This window comes from Gavialis gangeticus, unplaced genomic scaffold (genome assembly GCF_001723915.1).
Source record: "Gavialis gangeticus isolate Ggan-Ray unplaced genomic scaffold, GavGan_comp1, whole genome shotgun sequence".
NCBI lineage: Eukaryota > Metazoa > Chordata > Crocodylia > Gavialidae > Gavialis > Gavialis gangeticus.
In genome coordinates, this window is record NW_017729028.1 from 27,812,350 (window position 1) to 27,837,248 (window position 24,899).

The window sequence follows — 24,899 nt, forward strand, 5'->3', positions numbered from 1 at the left end:
CTGTAGGTGTTTGTTTAGAACTGCTACTCTCTAGACACAGTGGAAAGTACTCAGACGCTAGAGCTTATTTCAATGCTGCATAAGAGCTGCTTTGAAAAATGTCAGACTTCTAAGACGGAAATGACAAACGAAGCCCCATCCTCCTGTTTTGTACCTGATCTTCACTAATACCTGGGGCTGCCTCATTACTCAGAAAGGGAGGAGGGCAGGAAAAACACTCTGCCAGAGTCTGAATGTCAAACTTAAGACAAGCCATAGTCACGGAGCCAGGCATGAGTTCCTGCAGGGATCAAGAAGTGAAGTGAAAACATGCAGGCCCCTGGGCTGGACTTTATACAGCTTTGAGGCAGAACAGTCCCACTCCACACAGCTGCTTGTGCAGTGACCTAGAAGTGGGGAAGATGAATCTGCTGTGGGAGGCATAGCTTCTTCAGGCACTTATTCTCTAGCAATGTTTGGTCCTATATTTACTTCTCTATTAAAACATCCTAGGTGAAAACAGACTTCTGTTTGATGCAGCAGAAAGTTAAGTTCATATCATCATGGCAACTTCAAGATGTATGAAGATTTGTTTGAGATGTATGAAGTGCACAAGCAGAAAGGGATTGGAGCTTAGAGACCGATTTAACACCTTGACAGCTGGAAGCACTGAGGTGTGGAGAACGTAGTTCTGGAAGACCAGTGCTAACAGCCCCTGCACTGTTAACTTCTCCTAGTAGCCCTGAAGTTAAACACAGTCTATACTTTAAAATAGTGATTGGGATCCTGCACCATGTGTGTTTGGGATGCAGCAAGGTCAGAAGGAGAGAGGTTAGGGAACCGCACACTTGTTCTTCTCTCACAAAGTGCTGCCATCTTAAGGTGTGTGAAATGTGTTTTCAGTCAGTTGAATAGACACTGCCTTTCCACAGCACTAAGATTCACCTTTGTTTATTCAGGATTAGAAATACTGAACCACAGAAAGCTGTCAAAAGTAACCAAGGGGCTGACTCGAACCCTGTCAAGGAAGCACAACAGGCTTGATATTCTTTTGGATGTCACTAGGTATCGCAGCACCCATGGGATGGAGACCAGCGCGCTTCTCATTTGGAACTGCACACAGGGCTTCATGTCAGCAAGACAAATGACGGTAGCAGTAAAATGGTTCAGATTTATCAAACACGTTAGAAATAAACCCTATCTACTTTTCCTGGTGTTGGTGCTAGGACGAAGACTTTGCTTGCAAGAGGTTTCCTTTCTACCTGATCCCACTGCACAAGCAGTTCCCAGAGCAGACACAACTAATAGCTTAATAGACTCACTTTCAATTCAGTCCCTGTAATTTTACTCCCCATTATTTCACATTTGCTTGTACAATAAAATAGACTTTAAAAATCAATATGTATCAGTAAACATCTGTAGACAAATTACATTAATATTTTACTCTCTTTACATTAATATTTTACACATTGGCAATGACAAAGCTTACAGGTGCAGCCTACTGAGACCTGCAGAACTGAGGCCATTTACACAAATAATTTATACTTAGGAAAGCTAAAACTTGAAAAATATTTAGTCTGCATTACTGCAGGTCACAGTATTTAAAATAAATCTTTTTTTCTCTAGTTTCCTCTTTTAACCCCATTATCTCAGCAGAGAACAATTAAAAAAACTGACCAGGAAGAAAAATCAAGTTGCAGTTTCCTATTCAGTGCCGAACTGAGTCAAGTAAAGCACTGCACTTGATTTCTTCTTAAAGACTATACAGTATTTTTGAGGCTCCTCAAGTGCTAAGGCTTCAGCATTCAAGCTCTAAAACTAACATCCTGAGATGGGCAGATTCCAGTGGATATCACTTTTCAGATGGAATGATTCTAGCTTTCCACTAAAACATTCCTCAGTCTTTATGTTAGACTAAGTGGTGACATGCTGTGATGCCAAATGCCTACTTAATACTCCATATGGCCCTGAAAATGGAAGCACTGGCATCTGTATAACACAGATTTCAATATTAGTCAATAAAAAGGCACTGGCTAAAATATCTTCTGTACAGTAACACCTGTGTTTGCATAGATCCCCAGCAACTTAGAATGCAGCAAAGAAATCCCGTACAAGAGGAAACGAGGAGGAATGATGATGCAGCAAGAACTCTTGGTCAGTAACCAGCCTGGGATGAAGAATAGTTTGTAAAACGCGTTCAGACTGACTGCCGAGCTGTCGGCTTCACTTGTCCTTTCTATGATGAAACACATTTCTTTAAAGGAGTGTCTTCTGGTCAAAGAGCTGCAGGTCAAAGCGGACCCAGACTTCCCCAGTTGGGACCTCGTGCAGCAGCAAGTGTTTTGTTGAAGGTCCCTTGCTCTCCTGTTCTGTTCTGATTTTTGCCACTGGAATTTCAGTGCGACCCAAAAAATCTGTTGAACAAGTGTAAACAACCAAGCAGCAGCATTAAACAATCCAGCTTTGATTAGAAAAACAGAACAAGGTTTGTCAGGCATGAGATCAGAATGGCTCAACAGACCTATACGTAATGAGAAAGGGATTCCTAATACAGTTGGAATGGAAAAGGCTCTGGAGTGTCATCATGAGCAGGTCTCTGCAGTGCTCTGGATGCCAAAGGCAGTTTTCTTGGTGCCCCATAGCTGTGACTGTTTCTCACAGTAGAGGAAACAGTTGTTCCCAATACCATTTTACAGTGTAAGGCTTAAATGTGTCAGCTGCAGTGGTCTCAGGAAGTGAGAACACAGCAAAGAATAAATGTGGTAGATGTGAGGTCAGCACCCTTGAAGCTGAACTCCCTAATGCACATGAGGCTGATTTAGACTCTTTGCTCTACTCCAGAACAGGTCAGGATCATAATGTGCTTTACAAACACCACTTCCATTCCACTAAAGTCCCTGTCAAGTGAAAACTATTACCTTTATCTTAGACAGAAATGGGCAGAAAAATGATTTGTTCAAATCTCAAGTCAACCATAGAGCCTGGCCCAGGATTTAGTTAACTTTAGTTCAGGCACTTGTAATTAGGTTTATATATTCCATTTCCTCTATGAAAAATAATGATCCTAAATAATAATACCTACTGGATCATTTACAGTTCTCTTCAGCCAGGACACAGGCTTCATTCTGGCCACTTCATTTACATGCTGGTACACGCTGACAACACGGTTTTACTTTGAACAGCCACAACGTGGTATTGGGAAGTCCCACATTGCAATTTCCAAATCCTGTATGCTTAGCTTATAAATACGTGTTTCCAAGGGCCAGCCCAGCAAACATTCACAGACTTAGAGAAGCTCTCACGTCCCAAAATAAAGGTCCAGACTTACCGTCAGGTGAGAACTGATCCCTGTCAAACATGGTGATGCACAGGACATCCTGGTACAGGTCCTTAATGAAGAACTGGCAGTTAAAGTTCCATTTGGGGTTCAAAGTGTCCTGCAGCGTCCGAGTGGTATAGCTTTGAGACCCCATGCTGATCTCACAATACGGATTGCTCTTCCCTGAATAAAGAACAAGCAGTGAAATGCTTTCCCCTGCACAGATCTCGCAATGAAGTGCTAGGAAACGGGAGTGCCAGACCTCTGTTCAGCCCCTTTTGTTCTTCAGCTGACTCTCCGAACCAGAGTTCCTTCCCCAGATCCCCGCTTTACACCAGCTGCCAGCTCAGGACAAAAGCCTTTCCCAGCTTGAACAGCTACTTGCCATACAGAAAGCCTGGGTCATACAACAACTCTGCAGAGCAGTGCAGAGACGTTCCCCTCACTCCACCTTTGAGAGCCACCTAAAGGATAATTCATTCAGAGGCAGCAATTGAAATCTGCACTGGCCCCTGACACCTTGAATTCTTAGCCCTTCTCTCTGAATGGGGGGGAGGGGAATCCATCCCTAGGTCATTACCGTTGGGTTTACAGGCTTTTAGTTCTGTTGCTTCAATCACGTGCACCATCAAGCGTCCTATTCCAGAGGTCTTCTGGGAGCGGGCTGGAAAAGGAGACATCTGAATTAATAAAATGGGTTTGAGTCTAAAACTAAAGCCAGTAATGACTGTAAGTTCATCTGTCCAATGTAGACGAGGCAGTGTAGTCAGAAGGTGTGTAGGGGCCACACAACAGCCCTGACTTGCCTCAAGCTGAGCCTGGCTCAGCCAGGAGAGGGCCTTCTGCTAAAACACCGTTCTGACTCTATGGCTTACTGCCATATCCTCAAGAAAAGGCTGTGACATGCCTGCAGGCAACAGAGCTCTGCATGTGCCACACTGTACCTTGATACGCTTTCTCCCGCTTCTTTTTCTCTGTCTCGATGTAATGCTCCGATGCAGCTTTGATTTTCTGGACCCAGGCAGTCCTGCAAAGATTAAGCCCTGCAGAGTTACTTTGGAGCCACAAAACTTGCAGTTAGTTCAATGCCACTTAACCAACCTGTGTTTCTAATTCAAGACTCACATGTCTTGGTCCCTTCTTTCTGAGTTACCCTTAGGGCTCCTTAACCATTAGGCTCCCATCCTCATCTCCTCACTGACATCCAATCCCGCAAGGCTCTGGCTTCTCTGTGAATCACTTCTGTAAGGGCCTTTCTCCCCTTCTGTAGGGCTGATCGCTCCCGAGTAGACGAGGCCATTGGGAGCTGGGTGAAAATGGGGGGGGCAGTCTTTGGAGTAGGGGGATGCCTGCTACCTTTTCCTACCACAGGAAAAGATTCAAGTAATGATCTACTTGCCCCATTCATGGGGCAACAGTCTCCCAACCTTCTGACCCCGTTGACTTGCGTGCCTGCCCTGCCCCTGGCATGTAGCTGGATTAGAGCTAGGTGGGGTGAACTTCACGCAGCCTGAGAACGTTTCAAACCATTTCATGGCGAAAAACATTTTATTTATACACTGTTCATTGCATTTGTGTAGAAAGAGTCTGTTCTATTTAAATCTGCTTGCTCCTCGGAGGATGAATATGTTTTGCAAGACGTTGGTGTGATCAGATGGGAGGAATCGGGAACAGGACACACTCTAAAAAGAAGGCTGGCATGTGTGGGTGGTCTGTACATGCGTCTCACACACTCCTACTAACTACATCATGAGGTTAGAAGAAAAGTTAGGCAATGCCAGAATCAGGGTTACCTGCACTACTCTAATATAACTGGTGTATGATTAAATCTTCCCCTGAAGACAGAAAGATGCCTTTCCCTGGGTTTTCTATGGTGCTTCTTACTCTGGCATCTACTTGCTTCAAAAGCATTAAGTAATCTATCTTCACAACTCCCAAGGGAGTCTGCAGGGGTAGTACCTTACGCATACAGGGAGCTGATGCACAGAAATTACAGCAAAATGTTTCTGTGCCCAATTTGAGACATTTGGGATCTGATTTTTCAGGATACTCTGCATCATATCACCCTTTCTGTGTTCAAAGCTCAGCTCCCAGTTTTGTCAGGAGCAGATGAGCATGTGCAGCACTTCTGCAAATCATCCTGCAGGATCTTGTGTGTGGGACTGAGAAAATAAGAAACATGCAGTTGGTCATTCTGTGGGGAAAGTGACTGAAGTGACATGCCCACCATCACGTACGAACGCTCCAGTAAGGGCAGAGCTGGAAGCCTGTTCTTCACAGCAGCATTAAACTACCTTAACTACAGGAACATCCTGTAATCCTGTTCATCATTCATTATACACTTGCTGAATTGTGCAACAAATGGGGCTGCGTCCTACGAACATTGGAACATAGACCTGGAAGGGATCCAGGGTCAGTAAATTCAGGTCCATAGAAAGAGCACCTCCTACAGCAACCTCCTTCGCCACACAAGCCTGATGCATCCTAAAGCAGGTCCCATCCTGGTCGCCATACAAAACAGGCACTCAATGGGCACAGACAGACATAACAACCTGTTCTACGAACGTCACTGACTGGGAGCTGGCTCACAGCTGTCCTGCACACGTTTGAAGTAGAGAAGCCACCTTTTAGGCACTGCAGTGCTGTTGAACCATCCCCGGGGTGGCAGTGAACACTCACCCCAGAATGCCTTGCCTGGTGAGTGCTCCGAGTTTCCCCAGAACTCCCTGATGGGAGGAGGATGACCCAGATTGGCTGAACCGTGGTCAGCACAGGCAGTAAATGTTTGGACAGTAGTGCCAGAACAGCCAGTTGCCCTGTGGGGGTTGGGGAGGAGGTGAGGAGCAAGGCAGTGTGGGATGCCTGGAGGACCGACCAGACATTAGTCACAGAAAACTCAGTGTCTGCACATAAGACTGAACTGGGTCACAGAGGACTAGTTCAAAATAACTCTTGCTTGTCCAGGTATGCCTTTGAAACTTTCCAGGAAGTTTAAACCATTCAAAACTGGTCTAGACATGTAAGACTTAAACCACATTTGAAATGGTCTAAGTGTTACATCTGTCTGCACCCTATGTCATTACAGGCTGCATCATCAAGGGTTCACACAACGTTTTGGGAAATGAAGGCTTAAGGCACAAACACCTTTCAGGATGGCACTTTTAAGCTTCTAAGTATCTTTGATTTTGCTTCAATAATGTTCTTTTAACAATACTTTCTGTGTGCTTCCCTATGCTTTTAAATTATCAAACTGAAAAATCTGAGAAATTCTATCATGTGGCAGCCTATTAGATGCATGCAGATCTCAGCCAGTGAAATAACTGTATGAGGGTCACAGAGTCAGATGAGAAAGCCAGAAGGAACCACTGTGATCTTCTTGTCTGAGTCCTTACATAACTCATGCCTTGGGCTCCCTCTCAATTGTCATCCTCCATGTGGGCCAGAAATAGAAGTGATGAGACATACTTTGTCAATGGCTGCTATAGATAACAGACCTGATGCCAGAGACCTGAAGAAAAGCATCTTGCATTTGAAAGCTTGTCTAACTCTACCCCAGCTATGCAACTGGTCCAATAAAAGAGATCATCCTAAGAAATCCTTGTCTCATAGATAGCAGCAGCAGAGAAATAGTTAAATAGTTCCAGTTCCACTTATGGAGGGAAGCATGTTTAGTGGAACATAGTTTTCAAATGACTTAATCCTGATTTACACCAGTTTAACAAGGACAATCAGACTCAGAGCCCTGACAGCTGAGATAATTATCAACAACTCTATTGTATGGTTTCAGGACAGAATGAAATTCTGGTCTTTACAGACAAATCCATCTAGCTCTAGACAGATCCACGTCTGTGCCAGGCCCAACACAAACACTCCCTGCAGGTTAGATCCAATGTCAGTTCCAGTCAGTGGAATGGACCCATTGGTCTGAAGCCAGTTCCACAGGTACAGTCACATTTCTGCACAAGACTAATCGCTCTGCTGCCCTGAGGAGATGCAGAGACCCACTGGACTGTCCATTCTGAACAATTTCCTTCCAGTAGTTAGGCCCTAAAAGTGCACTCTTAGAGCACTGACAGAAGTGACAAATTTTCCCTCGATCTTGCCCCAGAAAGCAATTTACAGTTGTGACTGAACACAAGTGCATAGCTGCAGACTACTTTAAAAGGGCCTGATCCCACAAAAATCTGAACCCCCATTGCAGAAGGGTTCAGATGAACACGCTCCAAAATGGAGTGCGTTCTGTAACCTGTGTCTGTGGAGCTCCCACACTGTTACTGTTTTCAGAATGAGAGGGCAGAAAGGGAATGGAGGGAGTTTGTTCTGGGGGTTTTTCAGCAGGTGCCATCTTGTTCTTGGGGTTCCCCAGCTGCCCCACCCTCTAGCGCCAGCTGGGGAACCCCAAGAACAAGCTCCCTCTGCTCCCTTCCCCCATCATTCTGAAAACAGTTTCTGGGTGGGGAGAAGGAGTGGCATGGCTACGGAGACCGGCTGCAGGCTCACAGCAAGCAGCTGGAATCCCCAGCTCCTGGACCCAACAGCAGACCTCTGCTGGGTCCCAGGGACTGTTACAACTCATAGCGCTTACTGCAAAGTGCTATGAGTTGCAACAGGGAGTTGTGTTCTTCTGTCTGTGGCCTTAGAGCAGCATTTCCTGGACTTACCTCTCATTAATGTTGTCTGTTTTTAGTGTGTAAACTCTGTCGATGTGGGATATGTGGAAAACAGGTTCATCGCTGGAAGGGTCAGTTGGCAATTTCACAAGGACTTCGTTAAGGAAAACAGGCTGAAAGAAAGGCAGGAAAAGTAAATCTCACCGCAATGAAGTCACCAGGGTAAGCCCAGCCCAAACTATGATGTTTAAATACACCGGTTCTCCCAGAAGAAAACAACAGTGCTTCACCGCACACAAGATAAACAGTGAGGTCACTATTTAAAGCCTTGAGAAAATCTTTCTAGGATAAAGAATTTGTAAGGTAGAGGAATAAATACCTACACTGGCTGTCTATGAAAACAGACTTATGAAAGGGGCAAAATTGTGTGCGCCAAGCATCAGTGTGGAGTCATGTGGAGCTCGACATATAAAGCCCTTACCCTTTTAGGTTCCCCTCCAAAATAGAGACACTGCTTTCCTCCCTCCCTCCCTGTGATCACTGACTGGTCCAGCATGTGGTGGCTGGCCACAGAGGCCAACGTTTTCAAGAGGAGGGATTTCAAGTTAGGCTTCCAAGTCAGTATTTAGGCAAGTCCCATTCTCTTCAAAATCAGGTGAGATTTTTAGGACTCTCAGAGCGAAATCAGGAGCCTCCTTGAAGGCCCATCTTGACCACTGAGCACCATCTATTAACTATGGGTATTGCTGTCCTTTCAACATGAAAAGGAAGGAGGACTTCACCAACAGAAGTAGCAAGGGGAAGGAGGGGGCTGTTCTCTTCGTCGTGCTCACATTACATGAATGAAGCTCTGCGGCCTGCTGACAACACACCTCAGGCATAAAAGATAAGTGACAGTCTGTGCTGGATAGCAACTACAATTTCTGTTGAGAGATCAGGTCCCACGTTTCAAACACTGCTGCCTGGCTTGTAATTCACTCACCATCTTGTACATTTTGAACTGAGAGTTGGATTTGGGGCTGAAGAGTTTATCCGACCCCGAGGAAACAAACTGCTTGACCATGTACGTTAGAAGGAGGAAGTCGTTGAAGAGGAAGCCATAGAGCTCCTTGCTGCTCTTTGCCTTGTAGAGCTTGCCGCTGTGCAGGAGCTTTCGTGGGCCCAGGCAGTTTGTGAGGGAGTTGAAAATCGGTTGCTAAGAGGGACAGACGCAGTATGTTAAGTGGCAGCAGCACTGAGGAATTATGTGCATTAGTTCCCACTTCGTCTTCACAGCGACTAGTTAATACTACTCCCATGCTTAATGCTTGCAAGAGTCCTGTACATTTCCACCAATGGCTAATGTCACATCTAGCAAGGCTGAATGAAGGTCAGACTTCTTTAATTTGGAGCAGTTTCAACCTTTCCCGATGGAAACCATTGGTTTAAGGCTGGAAAGCCACTGATACGTTTGATTGAGTTACTAGCCAGTGTGTTTCCTGGAAACTGTCATTCTGTGCTCCAGAAACTCAGCTTAAAAGCAATCTCTAGATCTCCAAAGGGATTTAGGTGCCTACTTCCTATTTACCACTGAGATCTGGTCCTGCACCCTTATGGTGTGATGTGAAGAAAAACCTCGTAGCAACACCCGCCTCAGCCTGCAGCCAGCATGAGCAAAACTTTGAACATACCAAAGTGTTTCTGTTCACTGTTAAGTAAGTGTTAGCTCAGGAGCTTAATGGAACTCATTTAAAATGTCAGCAATTTCCCCGCATGCAGACATATGAAACCAATCAGATACAAGAGATCTGCCTGACTGGATGAGAGGCACCTCCCTTTGGGACTACTAGGGGTGGCACTTGGGGAACAGATCCTACGTGGTAAAGCACTAACCTCTATATTCTTCTGGCCTCTGAGTAAATGATGTTCCAAAGGCTGTAAGGACCAGCTCTACGCACCCACCCACTGTCCTCCCCACCAAGCCACCATTACCTCAGCAAGTCCTTCACACTGCACGTGCGACTGTATCCACTCCAGTCTGTCTGAGTTCTCTTTCTCACGCACCCCTTCATTCACTTGAGAGCACAGCTCCTCAGCACGCTCCAGGGCCAGCTTCAGGTTGCTGTGATCAGGATGATTTTCGGGGGTGTTCTCCAGAATCTGGGTGAAAAGTAGAGATAAAGCACAAGTGAGACCAGTGTCGTGCATACTCTACTTAGAGAGAAAATCCTTGTTACGGACAAGGCTTTCTCTGTACTTTGAGGCAGAAGACTCAGGATGTCACTACTCACATTCTTGATGAGCAGGGGGTAGCGGGTTATTCTCTGCATGGGTTTCAGCAGGAAGCTGGAAAGTGGCATCCCTTTACAGCGAGGGTCCGAGGCTAGTTTCTACAGTGTAATCCAGAGGTGTAACAGTGAGGTTGCATTGTGGATCAGCGCATAAACAGAAACATTTGCACTGCTGCACTGAATGGTAACGAGTGGAGCAGAGTTTTCTAGCAAGGTGAAGAACCACAGGCCATTTCATTTAGAGCAAACAGGAGGGAATGGTAAAGCCGACATTTGACTGAAAGAGGCTGGCATGGTAGGCCAAGAAGGTAAAGCATAAATAGCCCATGGAACCACCACAACAACAGAATCTTGTCATAAACAGCTGCTTCCACTTTTCTTTTACTTAACACAAGGGTCTCTACATTTACAAGAAAGCTGAACGTTCATGGCATCAGTTCTGGCATTCTTCCCCAGAGCGCTGTGGAAGCAGCTCCTCCTGTTCATCTGAGGAACACACCCACTTCCCCGTGACCGTTGTTTCCTTCTCATGGCAGTCTCACCCAATCCAACACAGCACAATCTAGCGACAGCTCGGTGCGGCCTGTTCACAGATTTTACAAGCTACACGGGGTGTTTATGACAAGTCTTGCATCCTGAATCAATCCTGGCCTCTCCTGGTAGAACGCACTTTAAAAAGGGCAGACAGAGGCACTGAAGCTTTAAAAGTGCAGCAAAGATGCTGGAGGAATTTGAAGCCATGAAATGGAAAATACAAGGCCGATATGGAAGAAAAGATCATGCTGTGCCGTGACTGCAAAGTGTGTACCCTGAGTGTCAGCACCAGCAGCATGTCAGACATAAGAGGACTCCTCAAAGGAAAGACTCCCTTCTTGTCAGTACAGAGGCAGAAAAGGATCTTGGAGTCATCACTGACTCCAAGGTAAACGTGGGCCGGCAGCGTGGGGATGCAGTCAAGAAGGCCAACCGTACCTTGTCATGCATCCACAGATGCATCTCGAGCAGGTCCATGGAGGTGATCCTCCCCCTCTCTGTGGCACTGGTCAGGCCACAGCTGGAGTACCGCGTCCAGTTCTGGGTGCCGCAGTTCAAGAGGGATGTGGACAGCATGGAGAGGATCCAGAGGAGGCCACTTGCATGATCAGGGGGCAGCAGGGTAGGCCTTATGAGGAGAGGCTATGGGACCTGAACCTGTTCAGCCTCCACAAGAAAAGGCTGAGGGGGGATCTAGTGGCCTGTTACAAACTAGTCAGTGGGGATCAGCAGGCACTGGGGAAGTCCCTGTTCCCCTGAGCACTACCAGGAGTGACTAGAAATAACGGTCACAAGCTGGTAGAGGGTAGATTTAAGCTAGATATCAGGAGGCGCTACTTCACGGTCAGGGCAGCTAGGATCTGGAACCAACTTCCAAGAGAAGTGGTGCTGGCTCCTACCCTGGGGGTCTTTAAGAGGAGGTTAGATGAACACCTTGCTGGGGCCGTTTGACCCCAGTAATCTTTCCTGCCCAAGGCAGGGGGTCGGACTAGATGATCTACTCAGGTCCCTTCCGACCCTAGAAACTATGAAAGGAGAGGATCATTTGTGGGCTTGACTGGTTGCTAGTATGGGCCAGAAAGGAAATTTTTCCCTTTTGTGACTGCTATTGGCTTCTGGGTTTTTGCTTTTCCTCTGAATCATTGGGACACTGGCCACAACTAATACTGTGGGGTTTTGGCAATGGAGTGCTGATGTTGCTGCCAGTACTTAGAAAACTCAGAGGTTGCCAGCTACTGGATCTTGCTATTCCTCTCATGGTCCTACCAACACTAGATCTGGGGTCAGGTATTTCCCCTTCTGTCAGGACAGTGGGGAGTTATTCTGTAGTATGGAGCATGGCCCTTTCCTTAGGCTCTTCTGAGCATATATTAACCAATTACTTCTCTGTGATTGCTAGTGGTTTTCCCTGCTGTGTCCTCATTTCCCCTGCTTTTACCCATAGCATGTGGGTTGTGTCAGTGTTATGGGCATTGTGTTTTGCAGGGTCTGAAGAAGTGCCTTGATGGATTCTTTGGGTAGCTGGTTGCCTGTGAACGCAGAAGGTGGGACTCGGTGGCCCAGGAGGCCTCTTCCAGGCCTGTGTCCCTATGTATACAGGTGAACTTCTGGAGTGCTGTGCTTTCTGGTCATTCAGATAATGGTAGGCCCTCCTTTTGAAAGGGTCCTGCCATGAAACGAAAGGAAGCCTGAGTTGAGAGGGAAGTTAGCGAATAGGATACCTTTAAAAAGTCTTTGAACTCCGTATCTTCATCTGTCCTCTGTTGCAGCAATGTTGCTCCACTGAGCTGACAGCTACAGAACCTAATGTAGGCTTGCATGTGAGAGAGCTCAGCTGGTAGGATGTCCCCAATCATCTGCACGGGCATTTTTTCTCCTCCTGTCTTCTTACGCACACGCAGGGCTCTGGATGGGGAACAACATAGCAGCCTGACTTAGCTGGCCATCCTGCAGTGGGTTCACCCAGGGGCCTCTGCAGTCCCACCACTCATGAAAATGGAATCCCACCACATCACTGAGTTTCTACAGGGAGAAAACTTCTCTTGTATTCTAAGGTTCTCAGATACGTGTTGTTCTTCCTGTGTATTCTCCTCAGCAAAACTCTTTCTTTGGAAGATGCTTTGAATGCCCTTAGCTGCTCTGAATTCACATCCTACAGGATTAGTGAATGGGAAGTAATCAGCAAGAGCAGAAACACTTACCATCAAATCGATTTCTAGGGAGCAGAATGGGAGGATACATTATGGGGAAAATGTGTGAGCGATTGAGCTAGTATGCAGGACACACAAAGCTGGCAGTACTCACTTCAATAGCTTTGTATTTGACATGATGAGCTCCTTCCAGTTAACAAAGATCAGTCCCATTTCTCCTTCTGTGAGACAGCCTGATTCAGCCATGGGTTTCTGGAAAACCTACAGTCAAACAACAGGCAAGTGAGCAGCTTCAAATACAAAGAGAGCAGTACATGGCCAGTGCCTTTTCCGTTTCTAAATTACGAATGGTTTAGCAGCTACATGAGAGCACTCAGTACTCCTGAGGCATCCATTCATGTGCTTTAATTGCACTAGACTTGCCTTGCAGGTTGACTTCAAAATGGAGAGAAATCAGCAATTTAGAATCCAGGGATGCTCAAACACTACTTGTTTTATTTACTCATGTACCTCATGCATGTAACCATTTAAATTGGATGTTTAATTAATGGCCCCTCCAGATGTGCAGGTAAAGGCATGATGGGGTCTGATGCAAGATCCAGATAACTGTACTTCCTGCCATGTCACACAAGCATGGCAGGAGGTGTGATTGTGGGATCAAGCATCAGATCCCATCATGCCTTATAATTGGTGCACGGGGTAGCTTGGGATGCCTCTGCACCAGCAAGTAGCAAGCTCCTGCTGCTGGGAGCCCCCTGGCTGATGGGACTTCCAGCCACAGGAGCATGGGACTTCCAGCCACAGGAGCATACTATGTGCCCCAGTGGCTGGGAGCCCTGTCAGCTGATCTGGGCTCCCAGCCATGGGACTGCACCATAAGCCCCAGGGCTCCCAGCTGCAGGAGTACACGGGCACTCCTATGGCTGGGAACCCCATCAGCTGTGGGCTTCCAAGGTTGGGGGTGCATGGTGCTGGGAGCCCCAGCAGCTGATCCAGGCTCCCAGTCATGGTGGGTCACGTGGCCACATGTTCAATTAATGGCATGATAGGAACCAGCCACAAAGTTATTACATATTTTTGTGGAACGACTTTGTGGCTTAGTCCTTGTTTTATGAAGCCATTCATTGCTTTAACAAGTGGCTGGGTTACAATTTGAGACATGGTCTTTAAGTGCAATGTGTGGCAGGGACTCAAGTGTTTAAGTAGGATGCAGGGCAATACCTCCTTTCAGGAGCTTCAGCTCAACACCAATTCTCTTTCCCAGAGAGCAACTCCCTAAGCTGGAGAGTCTGACCGGTTAGCTCAAGCTGTAGAAACTCATGCTTTTTTATCTGGAAGGTCCTAGTGTAACCAATGGTTAAGATGCGCCAGTAGGGTGGTGGCTAATCCACATCTGGCGAGATAAAGTCAGTTTAGAGAAGACTGATAGGTGGGGTCCAAGGATGTTATTAAGCTGCAGCTCACATTCTAACCCAGAATTGTCTCTAAACTCCTCTATTGTTAGGGCAAGCTGTCTTTGCTTCCTCATTGTAAGGTGCATGCAATCCTTCCCTTTCCCTTGTTGATCAGGGTATATGGGAGGCCTGGTAAATGTAAAGCACTGTGAGATGACAGGTGATGCAGCAGTGCTAAACATTAACTCAGAGGGGACCTTGAAGGGAAAAGTACATAAGAACCTACGAGGTGCCAGACTGGGTCAGACCAATGGTTCTTCTATCTAGCTCAGTAAAACGTCTTCAACAGTAGCAGAAGTGGATGCTATTAGAGAGAGAGCACTGAACCAGGTCACTCTTGAGTGATCTATCCCCTATTCAGTACTCTCTGTGGCATCAGCCATTATTGGTTTAGAGATGCCAGAGGAAACATTTCTAACCATTCTGTTCAATAGCCATTGATACATCTATTATACATGAATTTATATAGTCCATTTTTGAACCTGGCTATGCTAACTGCCTCCACCACCGTCTGTGGTAATGAATCCTACAAGTTAACAACAAGTTGCCTAAAAAGTACTTTCTCTTGTTAGTTTTAAACTTGTCACCCACTAATTTCAGTGGGTGCCCACTAGTTCTAGTATTCTCAGACTTGAACAACAGTTCCCTTCATGATTTTGGACCCAGACCCTTCATGATTTTACAGACCTCTCACATCTCCCCTTGTCTTTCTCCTTTCTAAACTGAAAAGTCCTAGCCTTTTTAGTCTCCAGTCATCAGTGAGAGAAAAGCAGGACCTGATAAAAAAAATGAAATGTCTTTTTGCATTGGTTACCACAGTGGAAGTCCTGCCAGAGGAAAAGTGGTATTTTCTAGGGGAGGAAGATAAGTACCGAAATAGCAAAGTTATCCCAGAGCAAGCAACAGAATAACTGGTGTCAGTGACATTTGATAGGGCATCAGGGATGGACTGGCCTCAATCCAGCACTCTATAAAGGTGGTGACAAAGGAGACCTGCAGGCAGTGTTATTTAAAAGATCATTATAGGCAATGAATGTCTTGGTGACAGACAGCAGCAATTCAATCAAACAGGTCTGATATGACAGACTTGGCAGCTTCACTTTAGATTACATGGTGATTCTCAATAATTGAAGAGTTTAACGTCATGAGAAAATGAATTCTGCAGTGTTATTACTGATAATATCTGAGCCTGTCCTACTTTTAAACATGCACAGGTTTACCTCCATATGGTAAATAACCCTTCCATAACTCAGTTATGCATCAAATGTTCTGGAAGAAGGGTCTGGCAGATGAAGTTTGTTTTGTGATTTTCCCAAGCCATATTTTGTTCCAAGTCAATCTCACCTCTAAGACCAGCTGAAGATCATCCATGTATCGCTCTTCCGTCTGGATGAACTCATGGATGTAGCCCTGTCTTTTCCTTTCCATTGGCTGCATAGTGTCAAGGCTTTGGAGATCAGCACACCCTACAAGAAAGAAAGAAACACGTTAGGTCCAACTACAGTCATACGACCTGATCAATTAAATGAAACTACATCACGTATGGTAGCTGAGGATCCAGTCTCTAAAATCTATAAAATGTTTTTTCTAAGTATTTATTCTCTGTTTGACCAAATACCTGATCATTCTCACATGAGTGGTGTCACCTCCCCTCTCAGCAACATATATAGTATGGTATTGCATGGTACAGGTCATCTTTCTTTGTACAGCGTTACTCATTTTATTTTTGGAGGTTGAACCAGATGACCCTTGGAGGTCCCTTCCAACCTAATGATTCTCTGAATGCAGACTGTGGTCATTATGGCTTGATTTTCAAATGTGCTCAGTTCCCAGAATGCCAGTTGGAGTCAGAGTCAACTTCAGGTGATCACACACTCTGAAAATAAGGTACTCTTAAAACGATGGTACTTTTGCTGAAATAGTGACTGCCCTATATTAAGTGAAACCTGAGCTATTCTCCTTTATTTAAAATAGGAAATGCCATATTTACTCAAATATGGGATGAGGCTTTTCCCCTCAACTGGCATGGGAAAAAAAGCCCACCATCTTATAATCACATACAAGGAAATCTCATTGAATACACTGTTTATCTGAACTAATCAACTCCCCTTGCAAACATCCTCACTGATGGACAGGAGCTGGAGAACGTTGGACACTTTGCATACCTCAGCAGCCATCTCTCAAAGAAGGCCAATGTCGACAAGGAGATCCATATAGGATCTGATGTGCCAGCTCTGCCTTCAGAAGACTGTATCATCATGTGTTCAATGATCATGACATCAGGACTTGAGCAAAGCTCCTATTATATAAGGCTGTGGTAACCCCAACTCTTTTTTTATGGCTGTGAAACTTGGGTGACCTACAGGGACCATCTGAAAAGCCTGGAACACCTTCACCAGCACTACCTCTGGAAGATCCTTTGCGGGAGGATCACTGCACAAATGCCAGTGTCCTCACTGATGCTAACACCACCGGTACGGAAGCATTGATCATTTAACATCAACTCTGGTGGACAGGGCACTGAGAGTGCATGCCTGATGTACGTTTACCAGAACACCTACTAATACTCCCAACTCAGCCAAGGACAAAGGACATGCAGGGGCCAGAGGAAACACTTCAAAGACACCCTCAAGGCAAACAAAAAGAAGTTTGGCATTGATGTCACCAACTGGGAAAAACTAACCCAGGACAGGGCTACATGGTGACAACTTGTGAGAGAAGGTACATCTTACTTTGAGGAAAGCCGTCTCGCCCTGGACACAGAAATATGACAGAAACGGAAGGAAAGGAAACAAGACTGAGAAATCCATGGTCCGATCCTCCCTTTAACCACCACCTACGGAGACTGCCAAAGAGTCTGTGGCTCTAGGACTGGCCTTCTTAGCCATCAATGGACTCATCTGCTACCGTTTACTTGACCTGCGGCAGTGATCATCCTTGACCACGAGGGATTGCTGATGATGACAACAAGGAAAGCTCACTAAACACACTGTCTATCATTAAACTGCTAAAAGCAACATGTGGTCAGCAATGGAAACCAACTATGAAGCTGACTAAAAGCAGCCAACACTGAGCATGACTATAAAACACATGACCCACGTTGGGCAAACATGCTGAGGAGAACTGTTTGTAAGTTTGGGGTTTTTTTGCCCTTAAAAAAAACACCCCAAAAACACACAGGTAGGTGTTCCCTCCCCAGGTACTGGCACTGGGCCTGGAGATACTGCAATAGTAGGCCAGCACCAAAGGGCCAGAGCCAGCCCTGACACCTCCTTGGTGCTACGTTTAATCTTAGCCAAAAGATCAAAGATAGATTAGTGCAAGTAATCTGAATTAGATATATGGTAGTGCCCATTAAGCACAGTCCCTCTCAATGCTATTTTTCAAGTCATGATGAGCTACTACATTTCTTACATTTTTACTTCTTCACCCCCACAGCTGGGCTGCACCTTTCTTTCCTCTTTCCAATGATGCCTATTTTTTCACTTGCTTTAAATACCTGGCAAACATCACCAAACAGGGCCCCAGACAGTTCACCAAGCATCGCTGTCAGCCTGTGGCATATGATTAGCGCAGCTCCACTCTTCATGAGGTTGAAACAAGACCAGGGTGCCCTGCACCTTATCTGCATATGCATTTTTAGAGGATCCCAGGACTCATGACAGGAACATCCAGTTCATCGCGAGTAGGGGGCCAATTAGCACGTGGATCCTTTGTTGGGAGCATACACACACATATTGAGCAGTGCTAAGCTATGGGGTCACCCTGGCTTGTCATGATGTTGACTCTGGTGGGACCCAGCCCAGTGAACTATACAGAAGTCACAAGCCTTCTTGTAGTACAAGCCTTCTTAGCTACCAACAGACTCATCTGCTCCCTGCAGAGATGAGAGGCCCTTTAAGATGATTACTGCTTTTGGGCATCAGTCAGCTCCTTTCCACATTTAAGAAGAGCTGCAGGAGCCCAGAGATAGCAGTGAAAAAAACCAACAGACTTGGGGGCGTGGGGAGGACAAGTCTGATGTGTTATCCATGTGAAAAGATGGGATCTTGAAAGTTCTGTTTCTGCTATTTATATGAAAAATATTTTAACTAACGAAGTTTTCAACTATTTTCATGTTGCAGACTCCATCTTCACAGCTTGTCTCACAGACCTGCCACAATCATACAACAGATCCGTGACAAGAATATTTACTTGCATGAAAAAAGCACTAGGACAAGGGCAAGTTTGTAGCTGTCTTCAATACCCAGGAATAGATAAGGGGCAGGACTATGACCTGCTAGCTCTTTACACACTTCAAAAAACAAGGAAGTGCTTCATGGCCTCTGCTTTGGTACCTAATCTTTTAGATTATTAAACTGATATTACAGTTTAAAAATCAAATGTGCCATTTACTTTTGTGTGGTTTCCTTTATGACTTTTTATTAGCTCAGGCAACTTGATTAGAAAAGCTACAAGCCAATTCGTACCATATTTGGTATTTTTATGAAATTGTGAGAATTATTTTCCACTATAAAAGTTTTTAGTCTTTCTGGTTGTAGATAGAAGCTGAAAAAGGTAAATCCTAAAGGCACAAATACTGAAAGCGCAAATGTAAAGCTGAAAGATGCATAACAAAATAATGATTTTTAAGATGATCTTATGATTTGGGAAGCCTAGCCTGATTTACTAATGCTTGGGGTTGACAATATAGTAATAGTCCTTGTTTCTTTAAACACTTATGTATATGCTTCACCAGGGTAGGTCTGAAGTTTTTCACGGTAGTTTGAATAAGTAAAATTATGCATGTGTTTGCAGGTTCATAGATTCAGCCCATGTCACTGCTAGCTTTCTTGCACTATATGCTGCAATGTGTTGCAGAAACTGAAGAAAAATATAGTTGTTTTAAACAGGGTGGATTTGTTTCAAATCAAATTGACTTAAATCACTGGTCAGGAAGCCTTGAATTACTGTTTTCTGCAAAAAGTACATTTTTGTTTAATATAACCTTATGTGGTGGTGAGAGACCCCCACAGGCCTCAGAAATGCTGGGGGCAAACCCCGGCATTCCTGAAAGGGAAAGGAGAGCCACCTGCGCCTCAGGATACTCACCTCCTGAGTGGGCGGGGGTGGAGCAGGAGCTGGGTTTCGCCGGCTCTTCAAGCGTCTGCTTCCTGGGCAGGGTGGCAGCCAGCTGATTACAGCAGCTGGAGTCACTGCCGCGGGGAATTTTTAAACCGTGCCGGAAGCCGGCAGAGGGGCGGAAGCCAGCTGGGAGCACGCTGGATGGAGAGAGGCTCTGTGTGCCGGCAGCAGTGGCTCCGCAGACACTGCCTCGCGGCAGAGGAATGGGAGCAGTGGCTGGCACCAAGCTGGGGACAGGCAGTTCCCAGTCCCTCAGCAATAAGGAGATCCAAGCAGGCGCTCCTCTCGGGGAGCACGCCTGGCACTGCTGGCGAGGGCCCCGAGGGTAAGGGCTGAAGCTGTAGGTGTAATCTTCATCCTGGTATCAGACTGGATTATTATAGTCAACACTGCACCCCATTGTCAAGGGGGCTGATATATTGTTGGGACGCAGACCAGAATACTCAAGCAGTTGGTGAGTGGACAGTGTGTATGGGAGACAGAGCCCTGAGGAACATCGCAGCGCACCCATGAGTACCCCTGTCTCTGGGGAAGAAAACACCATAGAACCCCTCTTACATATACCATCAAGTCATGGCAGGCGAGTTGAGGGGGACCCTGGCCATGAGGTGGAGCCATATTCATGATGCAGACTCAGAGTGCGACACCTGAATATGTATTATTCACAACTCAGACAGACGTAGGTTTCATTATTAGAAGGTACACTATACATTTTAAAGCCGTGATTTATTTTGATATTTTTCAGATTAATTTTGCAGCTAGATCAGAGAACTGAATTATGATTCGGTTGTTTTATTTACTAAAGCTAATTAAGCAGATACCTGTAAAGTCATTGGGAGGTGAACTATTTCTAATTTACTAGATTAATCAAGGATATTTGGGGGATATTTTTGCCACGCTGTATTAGGTGGACAACAACAACCATCACCACCACCACCAGACATTTAAATTGTTTTAATCAAAAACAAATGTATGTATTTTGGATATTTTTCTTCAACAACAAACATGTATATTTACAAACATTTTATTTTAACAAAACAAATATATGTATTTTTGCATTTTTAACTATTTTAGTTATAAATGTGAAATGTGTTTTTAACAAAAAATAAATAGATTATTTCAGGCAGGTCAACACGAGAAACTTAAAATATTTGCAGAGAGACAACAGGGCTGATGGGTAGGTAATCAGTTCTGTTATCTCCCATCTTCATATACTGCTGTTAACAAGGATGTTATATCTGGAGACAAATCCACAGTTTGAAAACTGAAACTCAGAGAGATGCTTAATGGGATCTTCTGGACTGAGCACTGAGTCTCACTGGTTTTCTTTAATCTTTACTAATCTATAGAGGAGCCTCTGGGGACCCCATAAGGTTGGACCTCTAATATAGTCCATGGCCTGTTGTGACCTATTTATAAAACTTTTCTAAAAAGGTTACATGAATATATTGTCTCAAAGAGCATATACTTAGAAGTTAGAATCCCTATTCCATGATATCTTTGAGTTTTAACACAGCTTAAATTAAAACCATCTTCATATAATTTTTTTTTATAAAAAAGCATTTTTAACAAAAAATAAAGATTAAATAAAAAAATCTGATAAAAAAATCTAATTCTTTTGATTTAAAAAAAAATCATCGATTTTTATCCATCCTGGTTTTAAACAAACTCTGAAGTGAATATATTATTTTAAAAGATCATGGAAATATTTGTGACAAAAATAGTGTTATAAGTATGGCTCCTTTTTGAACAGCAGACAAACTATGGAAGAAAGCTAAACTCCTTTAGTAGGGTTGGAGTGTTGCTGTAGCTGTGATGGTCCAGGAAATATTTGAGAAGCAAGATTTTTTTATGCTGTCTTTTATTGGATCAACTGTACAGTTGGGAGAGATGTTGGACAAGCTTTTGGGAACAAAACACCTTTCCATTAGGTTGATCATTGCTAGAGGAACTTCAAAGCCAGTTTTTTAAGTGGCAGTTCGACAAAGGGAATAAGAATGACTTGGACTTCATAGACATTAGGGGCTGGAAGCGACCTCATGAGGTCATTGAGTCCAGCCCCCCCGCCAGAGGCAGGAAGTCTGTTGGGGTCAAATGATCCCAGCAAGCTAAATATCCAAATGCCTTTCAAATGAATCCAGAGTAGGTGCTTGCACCACCTCAGGGGGGAGTCTGTTCCAGACCCTGGACACTCAGTCTGTAAAGGAGTTTTTCCTTCTGTCCAGTCTAAAATCGGCCTTCCAGGAATTTGTGGCTGTTAGACCTTGTTATCCCTTGGGGAGCCCTGGTGAACAACTCTTCTCCCAGTTCCTGATGCATCCCCCTTATATACATCTTGGCTACCACCAAGTCGTTCCTGAGCCTTCATTTCTCTGGCTGAAGAGTCCTGTGTCCCTCAGCCTCTCCTTGTAAGGTTTGCTCTCTTGGCCTTTGATCATGTGGGTGGCTCTCTTTTGGACTCTCTCAAGCTTATCCATGTCCCTCCTGAAGTGGGGGGCCCAAACCTGAATGCAGTACTCCAGCTGTGGCCCCACTAAGGCCAAGTAGAGCGGGAGGATGACGTTCCAGATTTTGCTTGAGATGCATCGGTGGATGCATGCCGGGGTTTGGTTTGCTTTGCCAGCCATGGTATTGCATTGGTGGCTCACGTTCATCTTGTCGTCAATCAAGACCCTCAAGTCGCTTTAGGCCATGGTGTTAGCAAGTGAAGCGCTGCTAAGCCTGCTGGTTTTTCCTCCCAAGGTGGAGCACCCTGCACTTCTCTACGTGGACTGCCATCAGGTTTTGGTTTGCCAACCTTGCGAGCATGTCCAGGTTGGCCTGTATCCTCAGCCTGTCTTCTAGTGTGACCGCTTTCCCCAAAAGTTTAGTGTCATCTGTGAACTTTGCTAGTCCGCATCTGATGCCCGAATCCAGATCATTAATGATTATTGATGAAGATGCTGAAATATTTTACAGTCTGGAAAAGACTTTAGATATTAATAACATGCCTTTTTCCCATTGAGTGCCTGGGCACCTTTACACGTGCTCTGGAGGTGAGGGGGTGCTTTAATCAGAGCAGCTCTCAGGATCTGCTCTAATTAAAGTGCCCACAGCATCTCATGTATTCAGCATCCAACACTTCAAAACAGCGGCAGGGTTGTTTTAACTAAAGCTCATTCAACAAGCTTTAGTTAATGTGCTCTCGCCTCAAGTTTGAAGTGCAGGGACACTGAATACACGAGATGCTGAGGCTGCTGGAGCATGCCAGTTAGCATGCTCCAGCAGACTCAATGAATCTAATCTGCTCTGATGCACCGTAATTAGAGCAGATGTCCCACATGTCAACAGACACCCCCTATTTCTGTTTGTTTTGCTCTTTTCTTCAGAGAGTCTTTTCCAGGCTCAGTACTGGACACAGTATTTCACATGAGGGTAGATCACTGACAACAAACTAGAATGTATTAGTATATTCAGCAAAAGGGAGAAGCTGACTATCAGGAGCTTGTTCCATTTACAGGAACAATTACCTGCAGGGCAGCTGATGTACAGCAAAACTCTTGCCTTTTTTGCCTTGCAGTAAACTATCTTTATGCCCAAGTCCTGAGAGGTTGCAGAGTTAGGTCTTTTTTGGCTCCTTAAAAGTTTAATTTCGTTGAATTATATATGCAAATAAGATAGCATTATTTGAAAATGTAACTTAAAACATGACTCAGCAGTGCCCTCTCTGAACATCACAGGCTTGTATGCTTCTTGGATATGGATTGTGGGTTGCTTTGTAGAAGTAGCATACTTTGACAGGAGAGGAATCCATGTCAGAGAGAGAAATGCCAATTTGTGGCACATGGCGATGTTCACAGGATATAAAACCCTTTGCAGCAAAATATAATGGAAGATAGAGGAGACATCCAGACTCTGACACTGGGTTCAATTCCATTTTGTTCCCTCAGTCCTACCACTTGAATTCTAATCTTTTTGACAAACCCCTGGAAACTGCAATTAGTACCTGCAGCTGCAGGCCAGTCGAGATGCCAAGCTTTCAGTGTGTAGGCATCAATTTTACTTTAGCTGCTCTCCAGGTAACCATCAGGCCAGAATTAGAAGAGTCAGAGGAAACACACTCAGATGGAAGGATTTTTAGGTTTGATCCCTTGAACCTATTGTGGTCATAAATGAACTGCTGTTTACCTACCTGACATTTGACCTGAGCCCTGGTGGTTCACTCCAGAGGGCTCTCACACTAGCAGTGCTTTACTCGTCGTGTGTCTGAATTGAAGTCCCTGGTCTCGGACCAGTGTAATTCTCTCTCCATTACAGGTTTCCTCCTCTTGGCAACTGCAGTCCCAATTACTGTCATCTTAGCTCAGTTTGCTCATAACTACCAGTCACTGTACACCTCCAAACACTTGCCATCAGTGTTGTACATGCTATTTGCCCAAAACTGTTTCTAGCTTTTGAAGGAAAATATGTAGTTTTTGCTTTGCAAAAGAAATAGACACAGCTTAAAGAGATGCACCTAGTGTTTTCAGGTGTAACACGCATTTGGAAACGCCATTCCTGTGATTGGCTATTGCCTTCAACTTGAAGTTAGATTTTAAATGTTGCGGAATAGGGAATATCTCATATTCTTCAGACTAATTTTTGTTTTTTGGGAGATGCATCCCAGAACAGGAAACTACAAACAAAGTGAAAATCTCCTGAATGGACACTCATGCAACTAGCGAGGTTTCCAATGTGTACCCCAAAGATCAATACTGAGGTCTGGATCAGTGGATACTCTTAACTGTACCAAGACTCAGTGATGGTTACACACGTTACTAGAAAATAAGACAGCTGCTACAAAAAGATAATGGTCTAGAATGGCTGAGTGGTAAATAGTGACCTTATTCTGGACATAAACTTTATCTTCCCTTCAGAAAGTTTAGCAGTCTTTTTTACAGTCATGCCCAGATTAGAGTAATTTCTGCTTATTTATAAGGCATCCAGTAAATAAGCAACAGTAAGAAAACGTTGATTCTGTTACAGCAGCCCCAATTCAACTTTGCCTCATTAAGTATTTACTTCCCAAGTCAGTAAGTCTTGAAAATAAAGTCAAGCAGGATCCAATGGTACTGGAAACATGATTTCTGAAGTGAAGCAATACCTTTACTGGGGCCAACTTTATAGTGTAACCAACCCTGTTTCCAACTATAATGTTGCTCCAATAAAAGATATTTCCCTTACAAGCTTTGCTTCTCACATATTTCCTGGACCATCACAGCTCCAGCAACACATGACGACTACAGCATAGTGCTGGAATCTGGAATATACATTTAAGAATTTATAAATAGGAAATCCTATTTTCAGGGTTCAAATTACAGGGGAGCTCAGGGGCACTGAGCCCCGCCCCCCATAAGGGACAAGAGTCTCCCTGTCAGATTTGAAAATCATAATGGGGTGGGGGGGGGAGGGAAGGGCTCTGATTTTATTAGGACATCATG

At 44.8% G+C, this 24,899-nt stretch overlaps 2 protein-coding genes across 11 annotated transcripts in view; one reads left to right on the plus strand and one right to left on the minus strand.

Annotated features, from left to right (window-relative positions):
* The window catches only part of FAM228B (family with sequence similarity 228 member B), a 43,129-nt gene extending 24,427 nt beyond the window's left edge, over positions 1-18,702 (plus strand). For 4 of the 6 annotated variants that reach the window (XM_019520833.1, XM_019520837.1, XM_019520835.1 and 1 more), the window contains one exon: positions 2,051-2,185. In XM_019520833.1, the coding sequence (XP_019376378.1) occupies positions 2,051-2,169 (119 nt within the window). In that variant the 3' untranslated portion in view covers positions 2,170-2,185. Of the gene's footprint in view, positions 1-935; positions 1,401-2,050; positions 2,186-18,440 lie in introns of those variants that run through there. The other 2 variants (XM_019520840.1, XM_019520839.1) reach the window with 2 other exon arrangements.
* Positions 2,217-24,899, minus strand: part of ITSN2 (intersectin 2) — a 138,320-nt gene continuing 115,637 nt past the window's right edge. For all 5 annotated transcript variants that reach the window (XM_019520827.1, XM_019520825.1, XM_019520829.1 and 2 more), the window contains 11 exons: positions 15,661-15,782; positions 13,017-13,123; positions 12,434-12,617; positions 10,179-10,277; positions 9,880-10,047; positions 8,891-9,103; positions 7,960-8,081; positions 4,243-4,325; positions 3,879-3,962; positions 3,308-3,481; positions 2,217-2,393 (listed from right to left, as the gene is read on the minus strand). In XM_019520827.1, coding sequence (XP_019376372.1) covers positions 2,236-2,393; positions 3,308-3,481; positions 3,879-3,962; positions 4,243-4,325; positions 7,960-8,081; positions 8,891-9,103; positions 9,880-10,047; positions 10,179-10,277; positions 12,434-12,617; positions 13,017-13,123; positions 15,661-15,782 — 1,514 coding nt within the window. In that variant the 3' untranslated portion in view covers positions 2,217-2,235. The remainder of the gene's footprint in view (positions 2,394-3,307; positions 3,482-3,878; positions 3,963-4,242; positions 4,326-7,959; positions 8,082-8,890; positions 9,104-9,879; positions 10,048-10,178; positions 10,278-12,433; positions 12,618-13,016; positions 13,124-15,660; positions 15,783-24,899) is intronic.